At 40.6% G+C, this 24,103-nt stretch overlaps 1 protein-coding gene across 1 annotated transcript; it reads right to left on the bottom strand.

The window, feature by feature from the left end:
• Positions 1-18,852: 18,852 nt before the first annotated feature.
• LOC125823537 (uncharacterized) lies at positions 18,853-19,756 on the bottom strand. The gene is made up of 2 exons (XM_049502903.1): positions 19,222-19,756; positions 18,853-18,911 (listed from the first exon to the last, which is right to left on the bottom strand). Exons 1-2 carry the CDS (start codon positions 19,754-19,756, stop codon positions 18,853-18,855), a joined length of 594 nt encoding a protein of 197 aa, XP_049358860.1.
• Positions 19,757-24,103: the final 4,347 nt, after the last annotated feature.

Here is a 24,103-nt window from a genome sequence, read left to right as displayed (position 1 = left end):
GATATCTTGATTGTTTCTCATGTTTAACCATCTAAAAATAGTTCTAAACATCACGAGATCATTCCTATCTTAAATCACAATCCTTGAATCCATAAATTTAAATTCAAGGGAAGTTAAGAACCAAGTCTAGAGCATTCTTAGAGTCTTTTCTGGAGTCTTTTGCAAGCGCTTTAAACTTGTTTTGAGACTTGATATTGAGTTAACTAGGAGTAACAAATCAAGGCCATTTTTTCAAAAAGAGTATATGGGAACTAAGTATACCACAAGAGTAAATGAATTCACATTTAAACAAGAGAGGAAACACCAATTTCCAAGAGAGCCTTTGAGCTAGTTTTTGTGTAATTATATCAAACTAGAGAAAGAGTTTTTGTTTTTAAACATATGAGTTGAGTATTTTGGGAGTAGTATTGAGCACCGATGTGGAGACGAGTTCGTAACAACTCAATGTCTCCATAAATCATGTAGTCAACGTGGTTAGAAAGGGTCATACTTTTTAGATGATTCATTAGTGCTTTTTAGCATAGACTAGTGGATCCACTTAGTTGATGTGTTCGATATCTCGACAAGTTATAGGACAATTTTGGAAGCGTGGGCGAGACGGTGTGTCATAGCATAGCTCAGAGTGATGGTTGTTGGTTAGAGAAACTCCCACAAAATTATATTATTTTACTATATGATTAAATTTGAGTTGCTATTTAATGTTTAAATGCATTAAATAAACTGCACCTTTACTGTTGCTTAAATCTGCATTTGAGTTGAGTATCCATGAGTTGAGTAAAGATGAGGTAAGTGTTCTTTCAGAATTCATTTCAAGCCTATGTCCTGTTTAGTTTTTCCCTCGCAATGCTCTTACATTCAATGTGATAATGCCATTTTGCCTGCATCATTTTATGATGTAGATACAGGTAACTAGGATTAGCATCCAAAGCCTCGTTTATCCAGTTGAGCACTCAGAGTCAGTTGGTGAGACTCCTTGCTTTCCAGAGGATCCCCTTTCTACATTGTTTTTAGTATTTAAGTTGTTAGGATGATCGGGTCTTGTCCCGACATCCCTCATAGTTTAGGAATTAAATGGTGTAGTTTAACGTCCCTAACACATAGGAAAAAGACCTAAATGACCCAACTTAAAAGCTGACGAAGGCCATCCACGGAGGGACCTATGAGCCATCATTTGGAGTACCAACCGTCAACTGCGGTCGTGGTTCATGTTGATGCATTTACGAACCACAAGAGTTTGTAATATGTGTTCAAGCAAAAGGATCAAATTATTCAACAATGTAGATGGCTAGAACTCTTGAAGAATTACGACTTGAGTATCATCTTTCACCCTGGTAAGACGAATGTGTTGGCGGATGATCCTAGTCGACTATCGATGGGTATTGTTTCTCATGATTAGGAAGATAAGACCAAGTTGGTTCGTGATGTTCATAAATTGTCAGTTGGTTGTTTGGTTGGTTGAATCTAATTAGGGTAGTGTTATTGTCCATAATGGTTCATAATCGTCATTTGTGTTGGATGTGAAAGATAATCAAGATCTTGATCCAATTTTGGTTGAATTGGAAGAAGGGCTACTTAAAAAATTCATTGAGGCTTTCTCCTAAGGGGCAGATGGTGTGCTTAGATATCAAAGTCGTTTGCGTGTTTCCAATGTTTATGACTTGAGGGAGCAAATATTATTGGAATCCTATAGTTTTTGATATTCCATTCACTTGGGAGCCACCTATATGTACCATGACTTGCGAGAGGTCTATTGGTGGAACAGGCTGAAGAAGGATATTGAAGAATTTGTGGCTAAGTGTCCTAATTGTCAACAAGTGAAGGTTGAATATCCAAAGCGAAGAGGTTTGTTCCAAACTATTAGTATTCCTACTTTTAAGTGGGAGGATTTGAATATTGATTTTATTGTTTGTTTACCCCGCACCCATAATAGATGACTCGATCTGGGTAATTGTAGACCATATGACGAAGTCATCTCATTTCTTTTCGATCAAAATTTCTTATTTGGAGGAAGACTATGCTAAGTTGAACCTAAGAAAGATGGTTAGGTTTCATGGAGTGCCCCTATCCATTATCTGTGATTGTGGTACCTAATTTACTACCATATTTTAGAAGTCTTTCCAAAATGCCTTGGTACTCGTGTTAAGCTTAGTACGTCCTTTCATCCTCAAATCAATGGGAAAGCAGAGCGTACTATCCAAATTTTGGAAGATATTTTGAGAGCTTGTGTGATTGACTTCAAGTATAATTGCCATGATCATTTGCCTTTAATCGATTTTGTGTGTAATATTAGCTACCATTCAAGAATTGGTATGGCTCAATTTGAGGCTCTTTATGGTTAGAGTGTGGAAATCCTATAGGTTTATTTGATGCTTGTGAGATTGCTTTGATAGGTAATAAATTAGTACATGAGGCTATGGAGAAAGTTCGGATTATTAGAGAAAGGTTGGAAACGTATCAAATTTGACAAAAGTTCTATTCCGATATTAGAAAAAGAGATCTTGAATTTAATGTTAATGATTGGGTCTATCAGAAAACTTCATCCATGAAGCGTGTAATGAGATTTGGGAAGAAAGGGAAGCTTAGTCCCAATTATGTTGTACCATATCAGATTTTGAGGCGTATTAACAAATTTGCTTATGAACTTGATTTGCTTAATGACTTTGCATCGGTGCATCTGATTTTCCATGTCTCCTTATTGAAGAACTATGTTGGTGATCCGAAATCCATTGTACTATTGGGGAGTCGTGGTATAAAGGAAAATGTCACGCCCCAAACTCAAGGGGCGCAACTAGCTCCTAATGCCAAAACCCAAGCTTGCGACGACCCTGCTGAACCATTTGTTGCTAGCCCATGGCAACCACACAGAATCAAGAAAACAAACAAGTATATCTCAGCTTAAAACTAAGCACTCGACCGGAAAGACCCCTACCAACAGATCTATAAAGAAAATATCTACTCACAAGAGTTCATATAAAGAAATAACCAACTAGCACAGAAGTCCTAATTGGCCATCGAGGCCACCATGATCTCTATACCAAAGCTGAAAGAACGTATATATCAAGAGAATACATCAAACAACTCATAAGCTTCAGCCAACCAACAAACTAGGCAAGCATGGCCATGACGTAGCTATACACCCAACACATTAGTCTGCAAGACTCTAATAGTAGTAAAGATTGGCTGGACACAGCCGCACCCTACCCATGAAAATATATACAACAAAAGATACCAAACCTCCCAACTCTGGCATCTCTGGAGAAAAGGGGCTAGCAAACCGGATAGAAGTCAATCATATTGCTAAGTAGGTCTATTGGGTCATCTCTCGGGACCTGCATGCATGAATGCAACTCCCCAGGCAATGGGGCATTAGTACGAAATAATGTACAGAGTATAAAATGCTATAAACTAAATGAGCAAGTATCATAGTATAGCAAAAACTATCAGGTAAGTAAATCAAAATTTAGATCAGCATGCGAACCCACTACTAAAGCGAAAAATGCAAAATTATCAAACAACAACCTAACCAATCCCCTATAAGCTCAGCAGATACAAACAACAACACACCTACCTAGGCTCCAATAAACCCAGAAGGTGCCAAATCATTCTACATACCCCTATCGGTAGCCCCTTGTCTTTGTAAGATATCATATAGCCCTTTTTGGCAACGATATACCCCCGTATGCAGGTCATATCCCTCTTAGGCAACATCATAGCTCTGTGGGCTACACATAGCCCTCTTTTGCATCAACATACCCCTATATGCAACACAGAGCCCTCTTTGGCGTCAAAATAGCCCCGTAGGCAACACATAACACTCTTTGGCATCAATATTGCAACGTGGGAAACACATATCCCTCTTTGGCAATAATATAGTCCCCTTAGACAACATCACAACCCCCATATTCAGTTCATAGCTCAACAGCTAACCATAATAGTCCCAGGGGGACAACCAACAATCAAATAGGCTAAACACGAGCAATTTAGCTATAAACCATATATATGAATAGTCTCCAAGTCATTCCTAACTTAGGGCTTTCTTAGCAAATTATGAGTCCCTAAATGGGGGTTTATAACCACTCAATCAGTGAACCACTCATAATTTAATCTACATGATCATTAATATTAAGTACCTTATTCTCTCACCCCAAGCTCTAAAGAAACATGTTGAACAGAGGAATAGCCATAACATACCTTTTCCATTATTTTTTTTGCTGAACATACCTCTGTCTGCACAATTACAACACTTTATTTACACGCCCAGAACACTTGAATGAAATCAAACCAATGAAAGAAACTCTGCTGCCACAACCTCCACGGAGCTACACCACTCAATTCACCATGAAAATTATACCAAAACGATGAGCTCGCGATGTAGGGAAATACTAGTTAAGAAGCCAATAGGAGATTATGAACACACATGATGATTTGAGGAGTAATTATCTGATTTTTGTGGGTTTCTTACTAGCTAGATTGAAGAAAAAAGAAGAAGATGCTATGATATAAGGTTCCACTAACCTAGAGGTCCCACCTCACGTGCCTACTTGCGCAGTCTTGCGAAAATGCGAATATCTCTACTCTGAAGTCGTATGAATGAACGGTTTGATCCGTTGGAAACTGGAATGTAGACCTTCGAAACATTTGACCCAAATTTAAGAGAAATATTTAAAAAGAAACTGACGATAACTTCACCAACTTTTACTTTGCTTCTTACCTAACTTCTAAACTTGAGATACAACCCTTGAACACTTAAAATATAACATACCACATCATTCCTAATTTATTACTCACCCTCTTTGTCTTTCCACGTAGGAACGAGTTAAATTAGAGTTCTGAAAAGGCGGGGTGTTACATCTTCCTCCCCTTAGAAACATTCATCCTCGAATGAAAAATCTAAGCCATACGATTATGTCCTTACTAGTTTCCACAATTTTGGCAAACTGTCCTCTATACCCATAATAACCATGGACCTCACTGTGCTAATCAAAATTGATATTTTTACCACTGTGGGATCTAAAACATCTGTGGATATCTAGATCTCATGCCATCATCAGCTTCCCATGTCACCTCTTCCTTATTTTTGATTCTCCACAGTACTTTAATAGAAGCAACTTCTTTGGTCCTCAACCTTCGGACATGTCGATCTAATATTGCAACTGGAGTTTCCTTATAAGACAACTCCTTTGTGATCTTAACATCCTCAAAAGGGACAATCGTAGAAGGGTCTCCTATTCACTTTCGTAGGATCGATATATGGAATATGGATGAAGCGATTCTAGCCTCGATGGCAACTCTTACTCATAAGCAACTTGTCCTAACCTCTCAAGGATATGGTATGGCCCAATGAATCTTGGACTAAGCTTGCCCTTGTTTCCAAATCTCATATCACCCTTCATAGGTAAGACTTTTAAGAATACCTAGTCATCAACACAAAAATCTAAATCTCTTTGCCGTAAATCAAAGTATGACTTTTGGCCACTTTGAGCAGTCAATCAACATTCTCGGATGAGCTTAACCCGCTCCACTATTTTTTGTACATGGTCGGGTCCAACCAACCCTAACTGACCTACCTCAAATCAACCAATAGGGGAAATAACTAAGGAATTCTTAAATAGTGTTGATGCATGCAATGGTAATTCTTTCGCTTAGAAGTATTTTTAACTAGTCCACGCATTAGAAATCGCCTTGTTGCTACTTGCCGAACCAAGGAGGCTGTTAATAAGAAAAGAATTATCAACAGAGATTTAGTGTAATACTATATAATAGTCTAATGCCAATTGGTGCAAGGGTTTAAACTAAGCCATACATTGATATGATGTCTAATTTGAGGTAAAGGTAAGGGCTGATAAATTATGCACACGTAGTCGGACCAAGGTGCAGAGTGAAGTTCCCCATTTGGAGGACCAATCACTTACGGATACATATTTTACCACTTTGCATGTGATACACTAGGAAATGATTTCAATTATAAGGATTATCGCGTTAAGATCTTATGGGGAACACATTAACCCTAGTATCTCTCTCTCATTGATAACAACAAAGTTTGAATCTTGCTAAATTGTTACTTAACAACAATCCGTTATTTGTTTCATAAACCCCCTCCTCCACCCCTTTACTTACTTGTCTTGGAAATAAGTTGACTAAATGAATATAAAATTGAGTTATGTTTAAGTATAAACCATATTCCTCGTTGGATCAACCCCAACCTACAAATTGGGTTCTTTATTTCACAACAATTGAATATACTTCTTTAAGGAGGTGTAATTTGAGAGTATCGTATTTTTGCACCGCTACCGGGGAATAAGGCTTTCAGATTAAGTTTAACAACATTATTGAATTTTCGTCAATTATTACTTAATTTTAGTCTACTTTGTTTTTATTTTCTACAAGTTTCTACTCTAGTATATGGCAAGTACACGGAGTCGAGGCGAACCATTGAACCCATATGATGCATAGTTGAGCAAAACTTTAAGAAAGATGAAAAATAAAGGGGTCCAAGTAAATCTAATAAGAAAAAATCTAGGTGTTGGAGTTGGGTTGAAGCCTTCTGGGGTTGTGAATGAGCACGCTTAGGATCATGGTGGTAATCTATAGGGAGATGCATTAAGGGTGCATAATCCACCAGAACCATGGTTGTAAGATAACTACATAGTCGAGTTTAACACAGTTGAATCAGAAGAACCAATTGTTCTTCCTCCACTACCTCTAGGGCATACATTCGTGGTGACTAGCAGTTCGATGCAGATACATACAACGAGGTGTTTGTTTGTTGGTATGGCTTCGAAATATCTGCATGGGCACATGGACAAGTGGAGGAGTGTTTGTAAGAGTTGTGTGGGGTGATCGGAGTTGGACATGGATGTCATAAGGTTGAGAGACTTCCCTTGTTTATTGACAGAAGATGTTGCGATCTAGTTTTCTGCGCTTCCATTCAACTCAATTCATACATGGGACCAATTGCACAAGGTGTTCCTGACCAAGTACTTCCCGTTGTTCAAGAAGCTGAACCACAAAGACAAACTTAACAATTTTGTGGCACTATCAGGAGAGTCTGTGAGTAGTTTGTGGGATAGGTTCACTGCATTCATAAGAAGTGTTCTGAATCACTGCATTGATGATGAGTCACTAAAGGAGTATTTCTACAGAGGACAGGATGACAATGGTAAAGTTGTGCTTGATACTATTGTTGGAGGATCATATGGTGAGTGCACTTTTGAGGAGATCGCTGAGAAAATTGAGAAGATTTCCCGAAACAATAAAGCATGGTGCACTCAAAAATCAGACTCTGGAATAAGAACATTTGCAGTTCAAGTTGCGCCTAGTCAATCTTCAGATGATATTCGTGAGGAGATGGCTCAAATAAGGACAGAACATGGGTTGTTATTGAAGCATGTAGGCGGAGGTTCAGAAAAGTTAAATGCTGTAAATTACTTGACTAGGACTCTACCACCACCGGTTAAGGAATGCTACTATGAGAAGGATACCTACTTGGTGAATGATCAAGCGGGGAGTTTTCGAGCCAACAACGAAGGTTCTAACTAGGATAATTGGTGCCAAGGGCAAGGTAACTACGATCAAGAGGTAACTATGTTCGAGATGGTAACTACAATCACGACAACAACTACAACCTAAACAACTATGGCAACAGAAACGATAGGGTTGGGCCTTGTGTTGCTCCCACCAATCGGGAATCTAGCAATAGGGATGTTGGGGGTAGTATGTGAGGAGTCCACAAGTTGGACTCATTTAGGGCTTTATGTTGATAGAACAAGTGTCCTTAAATGGTTATTTTTTCTCAATATCTGATGAAAACTCTAAAATTTCAGGTATTTGAAGTTTTAGTGGAAACATGGACACTTAGGCACAAAAAGGAACAAAAAGGCTGAAAAGAACGACAAAAAGGCAATGATAGGAGCAGTGGGCGCTTCGCCGAATAGTTTCGCAAAGCAGTACTATGTCGCACAATGACACAGAGCAAGATGATGCTGAAGGCTAGTGCAAGATGGCGATGACTACACCAAAGGGCGAATCGCCGAGTTAATCGACGATTCCAACTAACCTTGTCGAGAGATCCGCCAGCACTATTTTCTGAAGTCTATAAATACTAAACTCTTTATTATTTTTTAATAGTGGAACCATTATTATATTTTACACAATAGAATAGTACTTTTTTGGGGATATTTTCTCTCAAGTTTAGAGAGGGTTTTTTGGGAGACTTGAAGAAAGAAGGAGTTCATCTTCCCTAAGATGGAAGTGGGTGTTCTCCATTCTTTTTCCTTCGATTAAATCAAGGTTTAATTCTTTATACCCATTTGATTTTAGTATCATTTTCACTATAATTTCTTATTTCTTTATGTGTGGCTAAAAACCTCCATTCTTGGGGTGTGATTTAGCAAATATGAGTTGATATTGTTGTTAGGTCTTGCTTTTTGATAGGTTAGATGTATTTTAATGGTGATTTCACCTAGTGGTTGTGGTTTAATTTAATGGGTTTGTATTTGCAAATACGAAACCACCCATATATTTTCGGCTTGCTCGAGAGGGAGGTCGCGAAACCAAGATCGCTAGACTGATGGCCTAAGGATTAGGTCGACATAAGAGTCAGCCCGAGAGGGTGAGCCCTAGTCCCATATCCTAACACTCATCTTGAGAGAGTGAGTGGGGTAAGGCATAGGTTGGCCTTCATGCAGCAAATGGGTATCCAAGAGGAACACATTTGGAACGGGGTAAGTTGCCCGACAGGGAACTTATTTCCATCTAAAGCTTAGTCTAGTCACTATTATCTTGCAAATTTCCTATCGAAAGCATGTACCCAACAATTTATCTCAACTTGTATTGCGGTCACACCCAAGAACTTTTCCCCATACTTCATTTCTTGTTATTTTTGTTGTTTTTACCACTTGTGACAAAAAACCCCCAATTGATATTTGACACTTTTGTGTCACCCCCTTTAATTTACTATGTTTTTACTCGTTAATGTCTTTAGCTATGACTAGTTAGAACTAAATTTTACTTTTCTATTAATTCTTGAAACCACTCCCTTAGGACACGACCCCAACCTTTAGTGGGTTACTGTATTATAGATGATCGTAGACACTCATACCGTAAGCTAGTGTCATTGGTCATGATAAATATCAAAATGGCGCGCTACCGAGGAGTGATGTTATTTGAGAATTTTTAGATTAATAGAATTTCTGTTCTTATTAGTGGTAGTTTAGTAATTTAATTTTTAGTTTTTTTCTATTGATTGTGTAAACATTTCATAAAGCATGATTGTTAACTGTGGTAACAGAAGCCTAGTGGGCCATCAGGACGACATTGGCAACCTCAACGATGCCCAAGAGCCCAACATCAATGATCCACATCTCATGGGAGGTGTTCAAGCCATCCGTCTACCTCCAGCAGAGGGAAATGCGGTGTTCCACATAACAACCACCATGTTGCGACTTTTGGAACTAAAGGGACTCTTCAGTGGATTAGCTCATGATGACCCACATGAGCATCTTCAAAACATCGTAGATGTGTGTGGACCTTTCTCGTTCAAGAACATCTCTCAGGAATCAGTTCGATTAAGACTATTCACTTTCGCATTGAAGGGGAAGCGTGAAAGTGGCTAGCGTAGTTGCCTCGTAACTCGATCACTTCGTGGGATGAGTTGGTCACCGCATTTAATGTCTAATTTTTTCCTCCCTTGAAGATGGTGACCATTCGGGATAGCATCCAAAGCTTTAAGCGTCTGAATGGAGAGACTTTGCACGAAACTTGGCTCTGGTTTAAGAATTTGGTCTTATAATGCCCAACCCATGGTCTACCTGATAATGTGCTCCTTTAATACTTTTACCGGAGTCTAGACTTGGTAAACAAAGGTGTAGCTGACCAACTCTCGCTCGGAAGATTAATGCAGCAACCATGTGTAGTAGCAACTCAACTTCTCAATGACATGATAACCATCAATAGGGCTTGGTATACCCCCAAAGACTAGGTCTCACTTGTCATATTTCAGCTATCTAAGGAACAAGTTAAAAAACATAATGAGAGAGACCAAAACATGGCCAAGATCATGACGCAACTTGACATTTTATCCGAAAATGTCATGGGGGCTGGTGCCCGTGGTCTCAATGTTGTGGGAGTCGGGGGTGCGAATCCTGACGAGATGAAGTAAATATTCTAGCTAACCAAGGCGGGGGCTATTGTTCAAACTACCCAAGGCAGGGTGGTAACCAAGGATGTGTTAGAGACGATGGACGGAAGGATCGAGATCGTGAATGGAGGGACCGTAATCCAAATTGGAAGGATAGGGAGAAGGATAGATATGTGCCTCCCCACGAGCGTCAAAAGCCCAAGGATTCGGAAGGTGGTAGGTCTGAGGATATGCTCTCGTGTATCCTAAACAAAGTTGAAGGGTCAGAAAAAATGTTGAATGTCATGAAAGAAGAAGTGTCTACCCTCAGCCAAACTGTCACGTCTCATTCAGTTTCGATCAAGCAGTTAGAGACCCAAATGGGTCATATCTCATCTCATCTCAATCCGAGACAACAAGTGGGTTTTCCTAGTAATACTATGGCTAACCCCAAGAGTGATGTTTGAAGATAGACTTGCTTCGTGCCACGACGTTAACTAAGGCATTGTTTTGGAGGCAACCTAAAACCCTTTAAGTATTCCTAATTACTAGTAGAATAATGGTGTGTTGTTTATATATATTAAAGTAAGGGAGGTGATTGAAATAGCATGTGGAGGCAAGCAACAGGTCCAGATGGCGGATCACCGACAAGATCGGCGAACACGATTCTTTTCGCCGTTTTACTCAAGGCACTGTCAGCTTGGATCATGTAAAACTCGGCGGTCTGAAGAAAATTAATGGCGTATCACCGACCATGTCGGCTGTCTCAATGAAAACCATCAACTGGAATCCTCACATGAGCTGCAGATCCTGTTATAGTTGGCGAAGAAGCTAGACACTTGGCGCTTCGCCAAGTGAATGGGTGAACTTTACTGACATCGCCGAATGCGCAGAAACTGGATGGTTTTTGCAAGTCACAGGTTTACAAGTTCTATTTCATTCACTTTCTCTCACTGCTTCGTCTTATCAAACTCACACCCGCACTCTAGCCTTTTATTTCTTGCACTTTTAGAGTATTTTAGCTGTTGAATTGTGCTTGGAGTTGGATTGCATTGCTGCCTAGCACTTCATTAGTATCTATTTGGCAACAAAGGTTTGTAACTCGAACCTAGCGTTTAAGATGTTATTATTGTACTCTTTTGCATAATTCTATTGATATTGATTAAATCTCTACCGAGTCTCTGAGTTAATGGGATCACATGCATTATCAATTGGTATTTGCGTAATTGGAAAAATCCCACTCAACAGTGCCCTGAGTTGAATTATTTTGCTATGGAAATGCTAAAATTATGTTGGATCTTTGTTGAATTGGTATTGTACAATCGTACATTGCATTATCAGGGGTTGCGAGATTGAATTAGAAAGAAATGGGTTGACAAAAGACACGTTGGGTAGTTTGGCAAGCTAAATCTAGTTCGCCAAACAGCTCGGCGGTTCACCTAATGCCCGTCTTTCGCATTTAATGTAATTTGATATGTTACTTTCGGTGGTTAGTCTGATGTCGCCAAGAACACTCGATGACTCGCGGAAAGCATCCTTATATGCCCTTTTTTTTGCAACCTTCTATGTGCATCATTTTCAGCGAATCACCTTATTAGATGTGCATTTCACCAACTTTTTTGGTGTAGCAAATTACACACCCAGGACCCCCTGCCCCTGTTTAAATATGTCTAACTTTGTCTCGAAGTCTTTTACAAAAATGGCTAGACTAAAGGTCGCAGAAAGTGATATCCCACCCCGACATATAAGAGCACGAGATTTCAAAAGAGATGAGAAGATAGCAGAATTGGCAAAAGAGATAAGAGAAAGTAAGAAAGCGAGTTCCAACAGAAGAGTCCCTATTGATCCCACCATTCCTTCGTGGAAACGTGGAATCTACACGGCTATAAATTTTTTCTTTACAAGACATAACGTGGACAAAATGGTTGCTACTAACATCACTATAGAAGCGGGGGTAAATGAACACAATGAGAACAAGAACGACAATCCGGGGACCATTGTCTAATTTTTGGATAATGCATCAGGCAACAGTACCCCGACAGATGGAGCAAGCGTGTAGATAGGATCCCCTTTTTACTTCTTTCTCTATTCATTCTTTACTCTAACTATTAGATGCTTATTACTTGCATTTGAGGGTAAACACATTTTAATTGTGGTATGGTGAGGCCCACACCTTTTGTTGTGTGCTACTCATGCTTTGTGCTGATATTTGGGTTGTTCTGTTTTAAATTGTGTTAATACTGTTTCTGTGGATGTTTGAGCTTGTGGCTCCATTTCAGCTTATTTTTAATTGCAAAATGATTTTGACCCTTTCAAAAAAATTTGAAATTTTTGCACATTTCTGCCACCCTTCATGATTTGAATGTGGCTGTTCTTTTGTAAAAAATTGAGTCTCAGTTTCGATCAATACCGATGACTTGAATAGTGCCTCAATTGGACGAACATGAATGTACGGCTACAATGAGGCCAAATGAAGTTGCATAAACAATATGTAAACTATTTGCATCTCATTGTGATTAGCCATTTATTAAATTGATTCTCTTGTAATGACTGTTGCACACTAGAAAAAGTGTGTGGTCTTGTTTGACTAAAGTATCTATGCCTTGTGTGATGAGCTTATTTTGAACCTTGCATGAATAAACATAGAATTTTCCCTGTTAGTCTGATTGATTTAGAAAGGTGTGCTCTTGAAATGATCTTAGGCAAGTTTAAAGAGTGTGAGCCAAATATGACATATACCTCTTTTGTGGCCTAACAGTGAGCGTGTGAAGCTCTTTTGAGCACCGTTTGAGCCTTACCTCTCTTTGGAAGAACCTTGATGAACCCTAGACCTTACATGACCCACTACCTATAAATCCTCTTTATTTGTGGTTTAGCGAATAGTCAACTTAGGCTAAAGGGGTGTAGTAAAAATGAAAAGGAGAAGTCAAGAAGTGCAAGAAAAATCCCCCTTAACCCATGGTGTTGCAGAACGATGGAACCGGTAAAAAAGTTGATGCCCATGCAGTGTCGATCAAGCAACTTGAGCAGCAGATGAATTAGTTATCCACTACAGTGAACCCACGTCAGCCTGGCATACTTCCTACCAACACCATCAAAAATCCGAAGAACGATGGACATGTATGGCAGTCACTACTCAAGGGGGTAAACATACCATTGATCCACCTACGCCGTGTAAGGTTGAAATTGTGGTTGAAAAACACGATGATGTGATTGAGGTTACTGGGGAGTACAAGAATGCTATAGAGAAGAAAGTAGAGATAACTCAAAAAATTGTTCTCATGCCTAGACCTCCACCTCCATTCCCACAGAGAATGGTAGACAACAACCAAGAAGGAAAATGCCACAGGTTTATCACTATGTTGAAACAATTTTTCATCAATGTTTCGTTGATAGAAGCTTTGGATCAAATGTCTGGGTATGCGAAATTCATGAAAGATTTGGTGACTAAGAAGAGGGCCGTCTTTTTTAAAGATGATGATAGTGTCACGACCCAAGCCTAGGGCCAAGATGTGACCGGCGAATAGGGAATCCGAAGGAGCCCCAAACAAGCCTCATAGCGTATTATTACACATCCTTGGTCGCGGAAGCAATTAAAATGACCATAAGCAATAAGCATAATCGAAGGGGGAAATCGGGACTAAGGGAGCAAGAAAAAAGAAGAAGAAATGATACATAAATACCATAGATGAGTCAAGCTCAAGCATAATACACAACTTGTCCAACACCACCTCTAAACATGAGTACTTAGCGGGGGCCAAGACAAACTACCGGGCTCACCCTCATAGTCAAAACATAACTAAAAAGAAAAGTCTTATACATAGCAAAAGATCATGAGCAACGTCCCCGGAATGGAGGACTCACCAATAACCTTGGTAGGAAATCGTATTAGCCACGCGGAGGAGGATGGTCAAGCGGTGCTCCGGTCCCTACATGGTGACATCATGTAGGCATAGAGTATGCGTTAGTACGTTTGAATGTACTAAGTATATGGGATGCAATGCAATGCTACAATAGATGGACATCATAGGAAAATGCATATTCATACCCGATAGATAGCACATAAATGAAATGATATATATAATGAGGCTTACATAAAAATCATATTTAGTGGGACGTAGTACATGTGTGGTGAGTGACCATCAATATAGTATTTCCAAGGCCTACCACCCCCTTGGAGAGGCGAAAGAGGTACAAACCCCTCAATGTGGTTACCCAGGTCTACCACCCCCCGAGCTAGGGACCAAGGTACAAACCCCTCGATATGGTTATACGGGCCTACTACCCCCCGTACTAGGCAACCAAGGTACCAACACCTTGATACGGTTATACGGGCCTACTACCCCCCGTACTAGGCTTGGTCGACTCACAACACTTTTATAGAGAAAATCATATACATGTATCCCTTTCATCATCATTTCAATAATTATATAATCATCCGACTCATAGGATGTACATTGGACCTTCCATTTCCTATGAATTCTATAAATGGCATTTTATCAAACACATGGTGGGCTATTGTTCATGTAGATAAAATCATGTCTTTCAAGAGTACTAAGTCCAACCAATTCCGAAATACATATAAATCAGCCCACCAACAACATACATATATATATCAACCTTCATAATTTGATCATGGAAGCATGAAAACCATAACATCACATAATAATTCCATTTCATGATAATATGCAAAAATAGACCATAATAGAATGTGTAGTAGTAATTCCATAATTCAAGAGTTCATAAATGATCATAAGAACCCATAAACTTGAAGTAAAATAGAGGATAAATGGTTGGACTTGTGGAAAGGAAGGTTTCCACAATCAACCCACATACCTCAACTTTGGAGAATCCTTGATGAGGATTGGAATGGAGAATTGATGCTTGAGATTGAGTCTTGAATCCGGAATTAAAACTTGAGATGTTTGAATTTGGTTGAAGATCTTGGTGGAATTTTGGAGAGGTATTAGTGAGTGTTTTTGAGTGTTTTGAAGCTAGAAAGAAATATAACTAAGTATGGGACAATCCTCTTTTTTATAAAAGAAAAACGTTCCAGCCGCTACAGTAACGTAACTCACTGGAAATTGCGATTCTGCCCGGACAAGTTTTACGAAAATGATCATAACTCCTTCATCCTAACTCGGAATGAGGTGAAACCAACTGCATTGGAAAGCTAACTCGAAGGGCTTTAATTTAACAGGTAGCGGCCCTTCCAGTTCCTTGTGTGCTAAGAGATATGCCCCTTTAAAGTTGACCCTGAAAATCGCATTTTTTGCGATTTTCGAATTTTGATACGGTTGTTCTAAAATTTGGGTTAGACCCATTTCCCACTCAATTTGATCCCCTGAATAAGAATATGAAGTCGAATTTCCGAAATCATGCACGGATTTTGAGATATATGGAAATTACAATTATAGGTGTTTCCGAAGCACATTTTCGGGCATTTTTGGGGTCGTTTCAATATCTCCCCCTTGGGAACATTCGTCCCCGAATGTTAAAGAAACGTACATGAGAGACACAACCATGGCAATTTCAGCCCACATAAGGATGCAACAATGCACTTACACCTTATTCAAAACCTCAACATAGTTGTAACACCACATTGAACTTGTCAACTTAAACATGAATGTATGCAATGACATGAGGGCTGAACTTAAGACCTGAGATTTTATAAAGGGCTAAGATCAATACCTTAAGCTTGAGTGGAGTGAAAAAGATAAGGATATCGCCTTTGCATGTCCGCTTCGGCCTCCCAAGTAGCACTTTCAACTTGTTGATTTCTCCAAAGGACTTTAACGGAAGCCACCTCTTTGTTTCTCAACCTCTTCACTTGCCTATCTAAAATCTGGACCGGAACCTCTTCATAGGTCAAATTATCTTCAACAACACCCACAACATCAAGAGACACAATGGCATTCGGATCACCCACACACTTCCTCAACATAGACACATGAAATACCGGATGAACCAAATCCATCTCACTAGGCAATTCCAACTCATAAGCTACCTTGCCAATTCTCCTCATCACCTTATAAGGACCCACGTATCTAGGGCTCAACTTGCCCTTCTTACCAAAACGAACCACACCCTTCATGGGTGACACCTTCAAATAGACCCAATCACCAACTTGGAATTCAAGAGCCCTTCTTCTCACATCGGCATAGGACTTTTGGCGACTTTGGGCCGTCTTCAACCTTTCTCTAATCATCCTAACCTTCTCAAGAGCCTCCATAACTAGATCTGGTCCTAACAAGGCCACCTCACCAACCTCAAACCACCCAACCGGTGATCTACAACGCCTCCCATAGAGAGCCTCAAAAGGAGCCATACCGATGCTAGAATGATAGCTATTGTTATAGGAAAACTCAATCAATGGAAGATGATCCTCCCAACTACCCTTAAGCTCCAATACACAAGCCCTACGCATATCCTCAAGTGTTTGGATAGTCCTTTCGGCTAGTCCATCCGTTTGCGGGTGAAAGGCCGTAGTAAGCTTAACTTTCGTACCTAGACCCCTTTGAAAGGACTTCCAAAAGTGTGAAGTAAATTGAGTACCACGGTCCGATATGATGGATAGAGGAATCCCATGCAACCTTACCAAGTCATGAATATATAACCTTGCATAATCTTCCGCCCCATATGTTGTCTTTACCGGTAGAAAATGAGCCGATTTTGTCATCCTATCAACCACCACCCAAATAGAATCAAAACCTTTTCTAGTCTTGGGTAAACCAACTACAAAATCCATATTAATTTCTTCCCACTTCCAAGTAGGAATCTCTATGTCTTGGGTTAGACCACCCGGCCTTTGATGTTCGGCCTTGACTTGTTGACAACTATGACAACCGGAGACGAATTTGGCAATGTCCTTCTTCATGCCTCCCCACCAATACACATCCCTCAAATCTTTATACATTTTGGTAGAACCGGGGTGAATGGAGTAGGAAGAATTATGAGCCTCCTCAAGAATTTTCTCCCTCAAACTATCAACACAAGGCACACACAACCTACCTTGGTACCTAAGGGCACCATCTCCCCCTTGGGAGAAAACTTCCACTTTGCCCTCTTTCACCAAGGCCTTCAATTCTAACAAGGAAGAGTCAAGATTTTGTTTTGCTATCACCTCATCAACCAAGGAAGACCTAGCACCATCAACAACGACTACACCACCATTACCAACCTCTTCCAACCTAACCCCCAACCTAGCCAACCGATGCACCTCCCTAGCCATTTCCCTATCACCAATATCAACATGAGCTAGGCTACCCATAGACACCCTACTCAAAGCATCCGCCACCACATTAGCTTTACCGGGATGATAATGCACACTCATATCATAATCTTTAAGAAATTCTAGCCACCTTCTTTGTCTCAAGTTGAGATCTTTTTGGGTGAAGACATATTGGAGGCTCTTATGATCGGTGAACACATCAACATGTACCCCATACAAGTAATGACGCCAAATCTTTAAAGCAAACACCACAGCGGCTAATTCAAGATCATGTGTAGGATAGTTCTTTTCATGCACTTTGAGTTGTCTAGAAGCATAGGCTATCACCTTACCATTTGGCATTAGGACACAACCCAAGCCAACTCTAGAAGCATCACAATACACAACAAATCCCTCAAGCCCATCCGGGAGTGACAATATAGGAGCGGACACAAGTTTATCTTTCAAGGTTTGAAAAATCCTTTCGCACTCGTCGGTCCACTCAAACTTAGCCTTCTTTTGTGTCAACTTAGTCATGGGAGAAGCAATAGAAGAAACCCATTCACAAATCTCCGGTAGTAACCCGCTAAGCCTAAGAAGCTCCTAATATCTGACGGGGTCAATGGCCTAGGCCAATTTCTAATCACATCGGTCTTCTTAGGGTCTACCTTAATACCATCCCCCGACACCACATGACCTAGGAAGGCAACCTCCTTCAACCAAAATTCACATTTTTCATACTTGGCATACAACTTCTCCTCTCTCAATCTTTGCAACACAACCCTCAAGTGACCCATATGTTCTTCCTCGTTATGCGAATAGATTAAAATATCATCAATGAAGACCACAACAAAGGAATCAAGGTAGGGTTTAAAGACCCTATTCATTAGGTCCATGAAGATAGCCGGTGCATTGGTCAACCCAAAGGACATGACCACAAATTCAAAATGCCCATACCTAGTCCGGAAGGCTGTCTTGGGAATGTCACACTCCCTCACCTTCACTTGATGATACCCGGACCGAAGATCAATTTTAGAGAAGTGGCTAGCCCCTTGCAATTGGTCGAACAAGTCATCAATCCTAGGAAGAGGATATTTATTCTTGACGGTGATCCTATTGAGTTGCCGGTAATCACTACACATCCTAAGGGACCCATCTTTCTTCTTCACAAACAACACCGGAGCACCCCATGGTGATTGGCTAGGCCTAATAAAACCCTTCTCCAACAAGTCCTTCAATTGTTCCTTCAACTTCTTTAACTCCTTTAACTCCGCCGAGGCCATACGGTAAGGGGGAATAGAAATGGGTTGAGTATCGGGGAGGAGGTCTATGCCAAAATCTATTTCCCTTTTGGGAGGAACACCGGGAAGGTCATTAGGAAAGACATCAAGGAATTCATTTACAACCGGAACCGACTCTATAGGAAGGGTTTTGGACTCCACATCCCTAACCCTCACAAGATGATAGAGACACCCCTTAGAGATCAACTTACGGGCTTTAATGCAAGAGATGAACCTACCCTTGACTACCACATTTTGTCTTTCCCACTCAAGAATGGGTTCACTTGGAAATTGGAACTTGACCCTACGGGTTCTACAATCAATGGAAGCATAGTATGCATGCAACCAATCCATCCCAAGAACAACGTCAAAATCGACCATGTCCAACTCAACAAGATCACAAGGCAATATTTTATGCAAGATGCAAATAGGACAATTTCTATAGACCTTCCTAGCAACAATATATGCACCAATAGGAGTAGACACCTTATATGACTCACGCAACGATTCGGGCTCAACATGAAACTTTTTGGCAACAAAGGGGGTGACAAAAGAAAGAGAGGCACCCGGATCAATTAATGCATATACATCAAAGTCAAAGATTTTCAACATACCGGTAACGACATCAGGGACTTCATCGACCCTTTGCCTCCCATGCAAAGCATAAAATCGATTGTGCCTTGGGGCACCATCTTGTCGGCCCCCTCTCCCCAAAGGAACCGCATTGGCACCTTGTGGACGGACCTCCTTACCCTTGTTGCGATTTCGAGGACAATCCATTGCCTTGTGCCCCATTTCCCCACAACTATAGCAAGCACCGGTATTTCTCAAGCACGGGCCACCATGGCCCTTACCACACTTCGGACATACATCAATAGGACCCATACCACTAACACCTTGGGCCCTTGGAACGTCATTGGCAAACCCCTTATGGGGCGCATGAGAAGACCCTTGGCCTTGATGAAACCGGCCTCCCCTTCGACTTTGGAATTTGCCCTCAAAACGGGCCCTCTTGGCCTCATGACCCCTCCTCTTCCTCAACTTCTCTTCCTCCATTTGTTCGGCATACACCATCAAGCGGGACAAGTCCATGTCACTAATCAACATTGCGGATCGGCATTCTTCACTCACTAGGTCGGACACACCCATCACGAATTTGTTCATTCTAGATCGTCAGTCGGCAACCAAGTGTGGAGCATATCTTGAAAGTTGGTTAAACTTGAGGGCATACTCCCTAACATTCATAGACCCTTGTTTTAAATTCATGAAATCCACCAATTTGGCTTCCCTAAGCTCAAGAGAAAAGAATCGATTAAGGAAAGCCGTTTTGAACTCTTCCCAAGGCACCACATAGTTTGCCCCCTTCTCTTCCTTCCATTGGTTGTACCATATTTGGGCCACCCCTTTTAGTTGGTAGGCCGCCAACTCCGCCTTATCTTCTGACCTCATGCCCACGATAGCTAATATCTTGTGGACTTCATCAATGAACTCTTGAGGGTCTTCATCTAGCTTAGACCAATAGAATTCCGGGGGATTCATCCGCACGAAGTCTCTCACCCGAGATGCCGGGGTAGGAGACTGAGGGGCTTGGGCCCCGTGGTTGGCTTGATTAGCCATAGCTTGGGCAAATAAAGTAAGGGCATCCCGAAGATCCCCATTGGTCGGTTGTTCCTCGGGTGCGCGGGCTCGTCTTCTCTTGTATTAGGCATGATCTAGCAAAGCAAAGAACAACCGTTAGGGAAGACCTTAATTCAACTCTACAGCACGACTTAGAAAATGGAGAAAGGAAACATTTCTTAAAACGTCTCATAGCCTCCTACTCATAGTTGTGGTGCACAACACAACCATGAATCGGACTCTAATCAATGCGGTGTGTTGGACTCCGAGGATCTATCAACCTAGTGTTCTGATACCAAGTTTGTCACGACCCAAGCCTAGGGCCTAGACGTGACCGGCGAATGGGGAACCTGAAGGAGCCCCAAACAAGCCTCATAGCGTATTATTACACATCCTTGGTCGCGGAAGCAATTAAAATGACCATAAGCAATAAGCATAATGGAAGGGGGAAATCGGGACTAAGGGAATAAGAAAAAAAAAAGAAATGATACATAAATACCATAGATGAGTCAAGCTCAAGCATAATACACAACTTGTCCAACACCACCTCTAAACATGAGTACTTAGCGGGGGCCAAGACAAACTACCGGGCTCACCCTCATAGTCAAAACATAACTAAAAAGAAAAGTCTTATACATAGCAAAAGATCATGAGCAACGTCCTCGGAATGGAGGACTCACCAATAACCTTGGTAGGAAATCGTATTAGCCACGCGGAGGAGGATGATCAAGCGGTGCTCCGGTCCCTACATGGTGACATCATGTAGGCATAGAGTATGCGTTAGTACGTTTGAATGTACTAAGTATATGGGATGCAATGCAATGCTACAATAGATGGACATCATAGGAAAATGCATATTCATACCCGATAGATAGCACATAAATGAAATGATATATATAATGACGCTTACATAAAAATCATATTTAGTGGGACGTAGTACATGTGTGGTGAGTGACCATCAATATAGTATTTCCAAGGCCTACCACCCCCTTGGAGAGGCGAAAGAGGTACAAACCCCTCAATGTGGTTACCCGGGCCTACCACCCCCCGAGCTAGGGACCAAGGTACAAACCCCTCGATATGGTTATACGGGCCTACTACCCCCCGTACTAGGCAACCAAGGTACCAACACCTTGATACGGTTATACGGGCCTACTACCCCCCGTACTAGGCTTGGTCGACTCACAACACTTTTATAGAGAAAATCATATACATGTATCCCTTTCATCATCATTTCAATAATTATATAATCATCCGACTCATAGGATGTACATTGGACCTTCCATTTCCTATGAATTCTATAAATGACATTTTATCAAACACATGGTGGGCTATTGTTCATGTAGATAAAATCATGTCTTTCAAGAGTACTAAGTCCAACCAATTCCGAAATACATATAAATCAGCCCACCAACAACATACATATATATATCAACCTTCATAATTTGATCATGGAAGCATGAAAACCATAACATCACATAATAATTCCATTTCATGATAATATGCAAAAATAGACCATAATAGAATGTGTAGTAGTAATTCCATAATTCAAGAGTTCATAAATGATCATAAGGACCCATAAACTTGAAGTAAAATAGATGATAAATGGTTGGACTTGTGGAAAGGAAGGTTTCCACAATCAACCCACATACCTCAACTTTGGAGAATCCTTGATGAGGATTGGAATGGAGAATTGATGCTTGAGATTGAGTCTTGAATCCGGAATTAAAACTTGAGATGTTTGAATTTGGTTGAATATTTTGGTGGAATTTTGGAGAGGGATTAGTGAGTGTTTTTGAGTGTTTTGAAGCTAGAAAGAAATATAACTAAGTATGGGACAATCCTCTTTTTTATAAAAGAAAAACGTTCCAGCCGCTACAGTAACGTAACTCACTGGAAATTGCGATTCTGCCCGGACAAGTTTTACGAAAATGATCATAACTCCTTCATCCTAACTCGGAATGAGGTGAAACCAATTGCATTGGAAAGCTAACTCGAAGGGCTTTAATTTAACAGGTAGCGGCCCTTCCAGTTCCTTGTGTGCTAAGAGATATGCCCCTTTAAAGTTGACCCTGAAAATCGCATTTTTTGCGATTTTCGAATTTTGATACAGTTGTTCTAAAATTCGGGTTAGACCCATCTCCCACTCAATTTGATCCCCTGAATAAGAATATGAAGTCGAATTTCCGAAATCATGCACGAATTTTGAGATATATGGAAATTACAATTATAGGTGTTTCCGAAGCACATTTTCGGGCATTTTTGGGGTCGTTTCAGATAGGTTGCAACGTTATAGTGTTATTGCTACTAGGTCACTTGTGCAAAAGAAAGAGGATTCTGGTGCTTTCACTATTCCTTGTACCATCGGGTAGTTGCATTTTGTGGAGGGGTTGTGTGATTTGGGTGCCAACATTACTCTGATGCCATTGACTATTTACAAGAAGTTGGGTTCAGGAGCTCTAAAACCGACTGCGATGCGATTACTCATGGCTGATAGAATTGTGAAGAGGCCCATTGGTGTTCTCCAAGAAGTACTTGTGGAGGTGGAGTCATTTATCTTTCCAGGGGATTTTGTTATACTTGATGGTGAGGTTGATTTTGAGGTTCCCATCATCCTAGAAAGACCATTCCATGCTATTAGGCTCACCTTGGTCAATCTTGAGAAAGAGCATATGAAGTTCGGATTGAATAGCGAAGAGGTAACTTTTAATACTTGTCGGTCGATGAAGCAGGAAAGACATCTCAAGTCAGTGTCAGTGCTGAATCATATAGTGGAGCATGGTTCTGATGTGTCTATTGAAGAGAGGTTGGGTGTTGATGCACTGGCAGCGGTAATGATGAACTTTGAAGGTGATGGTATTGAAGACTATGATGAATTGGTCGCCGCACTTTATAGGTTCGAATTTCGTTCCAAACCAAATAAATTGGAGTAAGATCTGAAGAATTGCGACTCTCCACCCGTAAAATCGTCTGTTGAAGAGGCTCCAAAATGGGAGCTAAAGGCTCTACCATCTCTATTGAGGTATGTATTCTTGGGAGAGATGATACTTTACCGTTTATCATTGCGACAAATTTCAATGTGGTACGAGTTGAGGCTTTGGTTTCTGTGTTAAAGAGGTTCAAGCGAGCTATTGGGTGGACCATTGCGGCCATTATTAGGATTCTCTTGGCTATTGTTCTCATAAAATCCAACTCATGCCGGATCACAAGTGAAATGACCCAAAAAGTTCTTAAAAATGTGCTTTGGAAGTTACCAGAAACTTGTTTAGCTATATATAAAAATAAAAAAAATCCATTTCGTTTTTCAAAAATACGACTTCATATTCTTGTTTAGGGGGTCAAATTGAGTGGGAAATGGGTCTAACCCAAATTTTAGAGCAACCGTATCAAAATCCAAAATTTCCAAGTGAAGCCTTTTTCGAGGGTCTACTTTGGAGGGTCATATCTCCTAGCACACAAATTTTTGGGTGGCCAATAACATATCCATGGAAAGCCCTTTGAGTTAGCTACCTAACGCACTTTGTTTCACCTCATTCGGAGTTCGGACGAAGAAGTTATGCTCATTTTCGTAAAATCTGTCCGGCAGGAAAGGCAATTTCCAGTGAGCATTTTTACTGTTCACCCGCCTCATTTTTTTTTCTAAGTGTTGGACCTTTGTTCCAAAGGGCATATGTTATTTCCTATATACCATTAGTTCAATTCTCATCTCTAAAACATTTCCCAAAACACATCTCCCATACTTAGACACATTTTCTCTCAAGTTCTCTCAAGAACCCTAATCCAAAACCTTCCTCAAGATTGAAGAGACTCTTGCTCCAAGTTCCAAGCTTCCATTGAAGACACTCTCAAGACCTTCATAAAAACTCAAGGTATGTGGTG

Source organism: Solanum verrucosum, unplaced genomic scaffold, assembly GCF_900185275.1.
Source record: "Solanum verrucosum unplaced genomic scaffold, falcon-dt-bn FXZP01000012.1, whole genome shotgun sequence".
Taxonomy (NCBI): domain Eukaryota; kingdom Viridiplantae; phylum Streptophyta; class Magnoliopsida; order Solanales; family Solanaceae; genus Solanum; species Solanum verrucosum.
Note: the sequence above shows the minus strand (reverse complement) of the source record. Positions and strands in the feature narration are given on the sequence as shown.